At 33.2% G+C, this 9,749-nt stretch overlaps 1 protein-coding gene across 1 annotated transcript in view; it reads right to left on the bottom strand.

Annotated features, from left to right (window-relative positions):
* Nucleotides 1-3,846: 3,846 nt before the first annotated feature.
* LOC131844831 (collagen alpha-1(IV) chain-like) overlaps nucleotides 3,847-9,749 on the bottom strand; it is a 28,174-nt gene continuing 22,271 nt past the window's right edge. The window contains exons 12-15 of the mRNA XM_059193805.1: nucleotides 7,999-8,185; nucleotides 7,470-7,584; nucleotides 5,712-5,932; nucleotides 3,847-5,046 (exon numbers count right to left, since the gene is read on the bottom strand). Of these exons, the coding sequence (XP_059049788.1) occupies nucleotides 4,875-5,046; nucleotides 5,712-5,932; nucleotides 7,470-7,584; nucleotides 7,999-8,185 (695 nt within the window). The 3' untranslated portion in view covers nucleotides 3,847-4,874. The remainder of the gene's footprint in view (nucleotides 5,047-5,711; nucleotides 5,933-7,469; nucleotides 7,585-7,998; nucleotides 8,186-9,749) is intronic.

The following is a 9,749-nucleotide window of genomic DNA, read 5'->3' as shown; positions in this document are numbered from 1 at the left end:
AGAACTGCTGAGAATTTATGATAAACACGCTTCGTCCTGTCCGTGTTAAACATGCTTCTGCGCCTTGGCTTACTCCCATTATTAGGAGATGTATGGCCAAACGTGACAGGGCTAGAAGTTGATACGAGCACGAGAGATCACAAGTTAACTTTGATATTTACAAAAAGCTTCGCAACATCTGCAACAGAATGTGTAGGGATGCTAAACGCCGATATATTCATTCTACTATATTAAACCTTAATCAGGTTCAAGTATGGAAATTTCTCCAATCGCTGGGTGTTGGCAAGTCCTCTGAATCTTGTCAGAGTGATTTAGATCTCAATGCGTTAAATAAGCACTTTTCTTCTTCTCCTGTTACCCTCAGTAGTCTGACCAAAGCTAATACAATCTCATTTCTTTCTAATCTTGCCCCACCCGATTGCCCTTCATTTATTTTCAGTGCCGTCACCGCAAATGCTGTTGGGAAGTGCAAGGGAATGACCCTTTCCACTAAAGCCATTGGCAGTGACAACATTAGTCTCAATATGATCATTCCTGCGTTGGAGGACATTTTGCCTGTGCTCACTCACATTATTAATTTTTCACTCGGGCACAGTGTCTTTCCATCACAGTGGAAAAAGGCTTTTGTCATTCGGCTTCCTAAATCCACCAATCCAAAATGCTTCTCCCAATTTCGCCCCATATCCATTCTTCCATTACTATCCAAAGTTCTCGAATCAGTTGTCCACAATCAGCTATACAAATTCTTTTCCACTCATAATCTGTTATGTCCGTTTCAGTCAGGGTACCGTCCCTCCCACAGCACTACCGGGGCACTCCTCAATATTACCGAGGATATACGACAGGCTATGGATGACACTAAATTGACTGCTATTATGTATTTTATTAGATTTTAGGAGTGCATTCAATTCTGTCGATTATGACATTCTCCTTGGTGCCCTCCGTGCCGTTAATATCTCTAGTTCTGTTATAGAATGATTCTCATCTTTTTTTTTCGGTCGCCAGCAATGTATTAAGACTAATGAGGGTTCCTCTGACTGGACTACTTTAATTGCTGGTGTACCTCAAGGCGATGTACTTTCTCCATTACTTTTTCTGTGTTTATCAACAAAATTTCTCGAGCCCTTACTTCTCCCTTCCATCTGTATGCGGATGACTTGCAATTGTATCGTCACTGTTCATTGTTAGACGTGACACAAACAATTGCAGCTTTAAATAGTGATCTCTTGGCTATTCAATCGTGGGCCAGTTGGTTTGGCCTCATTGTTAATCCGTCTAAATCTCAAGCTATGATAATTGGTAGTAGCAGACTAAGGTGTAAGGTGAATTGGTCTGTAGTACCTCCACTTGTTTATGAGGGTGTTCAGATAGAATATGCAGATAGGGTAAAAAACTTGGGTATAATTTTGGATAACAAAATGTCATGGACTTCTCATATAAATGATATTAGTAGACGGATACACTTTTCATATCACTCTCTTAAACGTCTCCAATACTTTCTTCCTTTCGGTACCAAAATTATGCTCGCACAATCTATTTTACTTCCCATTATAGACTATGCCGACGTCTGCTTCTTAGACGTGACTGAGGAGCTCCTTAATAAACTAGAGCGCATACAAAATTTAGCAATAAGATTCATTTTCAATTTGCGCAAATATGATCATGTTTCCGAATTCCGCGCTCGGTTAAAGTGGCTCCCAATCCGTCAACGACTTAATATACATATCCTGACCATGTTATTTAATATTCTTTATGATCCCAATTCTCCTTCCTACCTTCGTTCTCGCTTCCAATTGTTACCACCTCCCTCAAGACCCAAACGCCTTTGTCGTCACTCAAGGACACTTAAGCTTCCAAGTTGTAAGTCGCAATTTATGGGTAACACCTTTTCCTTTCATGCTGCTCAATTGTGTAATGGACTTCCGTTACGTATTCAGCAGAGCCCGTCTGTTAGTTCCTTCAAGAAAAGATTAAAATCATACTACCTATCTGCCATTGAATGATTACTTTTATCATTATTTATTTGTTTATTATGACGAATATATTTATGTATTATATAATGTGTATGTTTATTCCTATATCTAGACCGCCCTCATATGTCTCAATGTTTTGTTTCTCGATATCTAACCTATAAGGTTGCGATTTATGCTACGAAATTCATAGTTTTCTTAAATTATACTTATATATTTGTGGTTATATTATTATTACATTATTTTAGTAAATACGTATGGTATAGACAATAGTTTAAACCAAAAATTAATAACAATTTTAGTATAGTTATAAGTAGGAATGTATAGTTAACTCGAGAATGAGAATTGGTAACAAATTGTTTTCTTGAGAATTCAATAGATAACAGTCAATCAACAAAACAAGTCAATCAAATAACAAGTCAAATCACAAGGCCTTAGTTTTGACAGTCCTCTTCTCAACATAGGCTCCTCTATATTTAATAAAGGGCAGGTTTACGTTGGACTCTCCAGAGTTAAAACCTTAGATGGAGTACGTCTTAACAATTTAGATCCAAGTCACGAGAGCTCTATTGTAGAGTACCACCATCTGTGGACGTTATACCGCCCCGATTTGCCCAAAAATTCCTGATACTGAATTGGTATTGCACTTGAACATTTAAAAGTTACAAGAAAATATAGAAAATAACACAATAAAAAGACAATTATACCCCGTAAATATACGAAAATACAGTAATTTATCAAAAATAATTTGGTATTAATTTAGTTATAAATAAGTACCTCGTATAATTTATGTACAAAAAGTAATGATATCCCATCAAAAACATAAATGTGAAATGATAGCCGAGTTTAATATTATGATATATGCCTTGATTGTTGACTTCTACGACAAAGAGATGAGATCTAAATGGGTGCCAAGTTCAATGGTCTGTCCTGAAATGTATTTATAACAATATAAAAAATCATTTCTTCTTATAACTTAGGATAATATACTGTAGCCTAAGGTCTAACTTGGCTAGTTTTCATATACGAAATATACTGTAGCCTTCGCAAGTTCTAAACATGTTACTTGTCGGTTCCTATTTTAATATTAGTAGTAACTAGCAATCGAAAGTAATAATTGGTATATGAGAACTGGCCAAGTTAGACCTTAGTTAGGCTACAGTATATTATCCTAAGTTATAAGAAGAAATGATATTTTATATTGTTATAAATACATTTCAGGACAGACCATTGAACTTGGCACCCATTTAGATCTCATCTCTTTTGTCGTAGAAGTCAACAATCAAGGCATATATCATAATATTAAACTCGGCTATCATTTCACATTTATGTTTTTGATGGGATATTTGTATTACTATTTATGTTTATGTATATTCGTATATATGTGTTTTACTTTTGTTTTAGATTATACAATTAGTTATTTGAATTTTATTTAGTATCTAGGTTTTGACATTTTTTTTTGTTTGCACCAGTTATTACCCACTCAGTACCACATATCCCACTGTTTTAGGTTGACTGGAAGAGATCTCTTCTAGGGATAAGTCCACCTTTGCTCACATTGTCTCTAAATTATAATATCTTTGTATTATCTGTGCAATAAAGAATATATAAATATATAATCATACTTATCAATACAAATGTTTGTGCCGTGCGAACCAGCAGCATTGTGCAAAACTGATAGATTGTCACCAGCACCGTCACAAGCAGATAAAAGAACAATGACAATCTGTGTATAATAATTTCTATAAAACAATGACAACAAAACAATATATGAAAAGTAAGTATAATATACGCATAAGCCACCATCACATAAATTGTTGTCATCTGTGCGAAGTCGAAGGAGGTCGCCAGTATAAAATAAGTAAACAGTATCATATTGAATGTAAAAAATAATCTTTATTTACTGTGTATTTACAAATATTTCATATTGTTACTAATATTGTTTATTGTTGGAGATGTAGTTACTAATTAGGTTCTTCATTTATAATGAGTAAATAAATATTCAGCATCGATACTTAATCAATGCTTATGTAACGACTAGAGCTTACCTACTTACATTTGAATAAATATTTAGACCAAGGTGTCTTTCATAAATTACGTCTATAAAGTTTGGTACTATGTGTACGAGGGGTGGGAGGGATCATTTCGTAGTCATATTTTAAAATCTAAATGAACAAATATTTTAAATGGATATCCATCTATTTTTACAGTTATCGATTTTTGTTTAATTTAATCGTTTATAATTGTAAAACTGTAAAATAAATGATATGTCACACCAAGAGGGAGGAGTAATCACCAAGAACGAGGACAAGAGGAGTCAAAAATCATGAATACTTATGACGTAATGTATGAATAGCCCCTAGGTGCTTAAGAAAAATATATATAGTTATAAATAGGTACACAGCATTTTTTACTAGTTGTGTATAGTAATAAACCAATTCTGTTATTACTTAATAATTACTAAATAATTAAGAAAATTGTTATGAGATACAAAGTCTTTGTCTATTGATGAATTTTAAGATTATATTAATTGGTAAAAAGATCGAAAGAACAAATTGAAAATATATGTCTGCATAATTCGTTGTACCAATAATTATAAAATACCTACATAAACCATTCGTCATTTAACTTACCTACTTATCTTTACATTTATTCACTCTAAATTAATTTAACAATAATAATATAATTCATTATTAAACTGGCAGTGTTAAGTAGTTTACAAACTTAATTTCAATGTGTATACATTTGCAATAAAGTAACGTATAACACTTATGATATACCTAACTATCACGTATTTTTTATCAAAACATAATATTTATTTTTTATGTTTTTAACTAAAAATGTTGCCGTAGCAATTAGAAAAGCTCGATCGAAGTACGTACTTATATATTTTTGAAATCTTGTTCACGGTTTCCTCTTTTGAATATATCTTTTTCGACCTGTGTAGGTTCGGAAGCGTCTGTGCGTTGGGTATCTCGGTCGTTTATATATAGCGTTTGGTATCGATCCCACCGAGGCTGGCCGTACGTACGTCGGATTCAATGATGTATGTGTCTTTCTCATGCAAACTGCGCATCTGTATAAAAGAAAACATTAAGGTGATGTTAAAGGTTCCGACCAAATATTGTAAATTACAATTCCATACATTTGATAATCCTCTATATCTCTTGCAAGTAGTCGCTTGGAGTTGATTTTCAGTAATAGATAGGATTATTGGTATCATTACTAACAATGTGCATAATTACTATTAATGTTGCTACTTATCCCCCCTCCTGTTATGTTTATTAAGAAATGTATCTCCCGAGTTAGTTTATGAAAATATTAAAATTTAAAACATAATTTAATACCTAAGACGTAGGTATCTACTATCTGTATGTTTGGCTTTTCGACCAAATTTATACAAAATCCCCATAATTCAGGTCCAATAAAAAAAAAATAAAAAGAACATCATTAATGTTGTCCAGTATTTATACTTTTTATAGTTTTAATTTATAAAACAATTTTAAATCCGGTATCACTGGCTCCTGCCACCAGTGTGCATATTATTTTATACTGTTATATGTGATCCGAATTTATCAGCACGCTATCGTCCTTTATAGACAAACGACAGCGTCCTAATCAGTCACTGAATCAGCCACTATCCATAAAATAACCGTAAGAAAGATACAGACAAATACATAACAAAAATTACGTAATTACCCTAGTAAAATATTACGTTATTACTTGATCAATTATACTTGCCTACTGATTTTAGAAACCTGATTGGTTTTTAATGTTTGTTGTTCGGGCTTTGTAAACATTCTATTGTCATCGATAGTTGAGAGCCAAAATGAAATGGCAGTAGAAAAGTAGTTGCATCGCCCTAGTCCATTGCATTCAATGAAGGGCCTCGTACGGAAATCCCTTAAACAAGATCCGGGCGACGCCAAGTTTTGTCCAGCTGCATCTGAACCGGCCATATGCTGTAAAAATTACATATATTCTTCTGTTGCTTAATCAACACTAACGAATTGTATTGAATTAATAGAAATGTCTTAAATTAAACAACCTATGCATATTAAACAATAATGATACCAAATAAAGTTGCAGCAATAGGTGTCTAGTATATAATGCTATTAAAAATATTTGCAAATTTTATCTACAGTATTATGATCTATAATATATAAAGCTGCATTACGGTGACTCACTTATACTATAAAATTGTAAGATCGTCATGAGATGGGAACTGAGTTTGTGTGTTAAGCTTGTACATAGAAAGAACTGGAAGAATTGGAATGAAATTTTAACAGATTATGTAAAATATGTGTCATATAAGCTAGAAAAAGATGAAAAAATAAACCCCTTTTATTTCACTTTTAGACGAGATGTGTAGCGAACACCTTGCTAAATTTCACATCATTTAAAATTTTATAATCATACATTTATGACATATTACTTTTTGTACCATTCTATTATATATCGCTGTCGCATTGTCTTTCTTTCATGGGTTTTACCTGGTGGTACCTCAATAGTTCGATAGTTCAATACCACTCACTCACAGGTACATAACTCCGCTTCAAGATGATAGATCTATCTTTAATGTGTGTGGACAGGCCGATACATAACGTCGCAGTTTGTAACGAAAGAGAGCTGGGTTTTTTTTTAAAGGATGATAATGTAATGGTGCACCCGCCTGCGCTAACGGTTTACGCTGTCGGGGCACCAGTGGAGGATGATAAGATGAACATGAAGTCAGATCAGTTAGTCCAACGTGACAAATTCAGCGGGAATGTATCACGATGGTTTCCGCGTGGAGGTTGATCTGACTAATGATCCCATTGCTAGCAATGTACAATGTATTGCTAGCATTACTAACAATCCCCTTCCCCCCTAAGGGATCTGGGTTAGAGAGCCGGGATGTTTAAGAATTCAAGATGGCTTTAACAGGACCATTTGGGATGTACAGGGGGATGGATTTCAATCGAGGTCAAAACTACTTAGGATCATATATACATTAGTTATACACCTGACAATAGCCCAAACAACCCAATAAAAAAAGAGAAAAATAGTTAAAAATCTATAGTAACTTCTTTAGTTTAGTACACACAACCTACTTAAGTTATTTTGACCTAAGGCAAAGAGTGTGGGTTTGGTCCAGTTCATATCGGATATCAGACATAATAAATAGATAGGTACATACATCGATACATAGTAAACGTACAAACCTGTGACAATTTCAACATTACATTCATTACAGGCTTTCCCAAGTTGAGTAAAAAATTATGAAGATATGCGTGATGGTAGAGTTTTTGTCTGGTACATCCAAGTTATAAGCAGCGGCATAGTCAAGGATGGGGATGAGAGGAGAGTGAAAAAAGTTCATACGTCCACTAATTTCGTTAATATGAGTCGGCCAATGTAAGATCTAGGATTTACACTTATTATTTATATTATGATTACATTTAATTATATGTAATATAGGTATTTTATCAATACTTTACACTTTTTACTGCGTCTTACCATAAGGAAACTGTATCCCATCCATAATTGGTCCCAACCATTAGGACAGTTTGGTATCTCCGTACTTTGACTGTGTATGGCAATAGCTCGTGTTGGCGTTTCACAAACTTGACAACTGAAATATTTATTGTACATACAAGAAGGTGCATAGGAAGGTATCTAAAACTTACAAAAAATTTAAACAATCTAAGATGTATACATTATCTATGGGGTAAACTATTTGAAATTATAAGTATCTTAAGAATATACAAAGTAAACCGTTAGCATTCCGTTTATTTTTTATTATGTTTTAGATGTTTATAAAAGTTTAATACTAATACTATAATAATCGACCTGGGTTCCAAGTAAAACTCATATAGCTATGGAACATATGAAGCTTGCATTGCTGATGCATTAACTTTTTCGGTCACCGTAAAATCTGAAGCATCCAACCAAATTATTCAGATTAAAGTAATTAAGTAGTAAAATTTCAAAGTTTTTGGATGCTCCATATTTTGTAATTTTTGTAATAACATAAATTTATTCTTACCGAGATATGTACATCCCGACGTCTCTAGCTTGTATAGGAGTCATAGACATTGGCATAGGTTCATTAGTTGATAACCAAAAACTGTAATCTTCTCTTTGAGCAAATTCACATTTATCCATAAATTGAACTCTATTACAAAACATATAAGGCATTGTTGAAAATTTTCGCAGACAGCTTCCGGGAGCGCCTGTAAAATTATATACGTTGCAAAAAACACTACATCCTCTTTATATAGATATTTTGTACAAGCCGCTGTTACTGTACTGATTCGAACGTTGAAACATGGCAGTAAAATTATGTACTAAGTAGGTACTGTAGTTTAAGATAAACAAATCATAAGAGTTGTCAAGACCCGAATATTTGCAAATGTTCATAGTCTCTTAATACATATGGATAACTAGCCCTTCACTAACAAAACTATTTACTCAATTGCTAACCTCGAAAAATAAATATAATAAATTTAAGATGACGTAAATCTATATTGTATATTGTATATCGTCACTTCGCGTGCCCATCCGCGTAAACGCAGTCTGTAAATACCGCGTAACAGCAAAACGCGCAAAATTGAGATATCGTGCCAGCCGATTCAAAAGGTCTATTGCCTTGTATTATAGACCTCACCTGATTTGAATTATCCAATTAGAAAGGCCAGTTGTGCTATCGAAATAATACCACGGAATAGTAGGAGGCCAGAATTTGGAAACAAATGGGCAACAATTTCAATTGAAAATAATTGTATTTACTTCGGTCCTATTTTATTTTCCCCCTTAAGGGTAACATTTTTACAAACTTTCAATGTAATATTTATTAATATTTAATCAAAAGTCTAAGAAACAAGTTTCAAGTTTTTAGCTTTTAAAATAACGATAATTCAATACAACCCTCCATCTCCCCTTTCAATTTTTGTTTTGCCATTTTTAAAGATAGAAGCTTAAAATTTACTTTTTAAGCTCTGTCTGTCCCCTTATTTTTGTTATTTCAAGTTTTTTATTATTGTATAAATATTTTTCTTTTCTTTATCAGGTATGTAGATATGTATCTTCTACCTGTGCATAATATTTAAGTCATAATAAATAGTTATTTTGTCTTAGATCATTATTTTGATCTCTTCTATAAGTATGAACACTGAATATCTCTATTTAAAATTATGAATATGTAACATCCTTTTGTAAACAGATTTCGATAATAAATACATTATATTTTTGTTAGTCTGTTTGTTCCGGCTAATCTCTGAAATGGCTAAACCGATTTTTGGCAGGTAGTTAGTCCTAAGTTACTCCTTATTACATAGGAGTAACTTAGGCTACTTTTATTTTATAAAAATAAAGTTAAATTCCACGCGGACGAAGTCTTCAATGAAACTCTACAGATTTTGTAATTTGTTAAAACAAAACCACTTAAGTGACTTTACACAATATCTAAGTCAACTATAAGTAAATTTACATTATTTACCATAAAGGTAGCTTTAAAGAAGTAAGTTCAGTCGGTAATAAGAATTGAAATCGCTGAGATATTAAGTTTTTTCTTCCTCCTGTAAAATGATCAAAAAGCAAGTGCCTACACGGTCTTTATAAATTGCTCTTACGCGGATTTGCACGCGCAGCGATGATATCTGCTGTCACGATGGATTCAAATATTCTGAGTGAAAAATCGACATTTCGTTAAGGCGCTTCTTTCCTACTGGAGAGATAATTTCCCTGGGGAAGTATCAGTTTTTAAGCTATTGCATAGTTATCAGTTACATAAAAAAA

Source organism: Achroia grisella, unplaced genomic scaffold, assembly GCF_030625045.1.
Source record: "Achroia grisella isolate CSIRO2021 unplaced genomic scaffold, CSIRO_AGI_Agris_v1 utg4131, whole genome shotgun sequence".
NCBI lineage: Eukaryota > Metazoa > Arthropoda > Insecta > Lepidoptera > Pyralidae > Achroia > Achroia grisella.
This window is presented reverse-complemented; position numbering and strand designations above follow the sequence as displayed.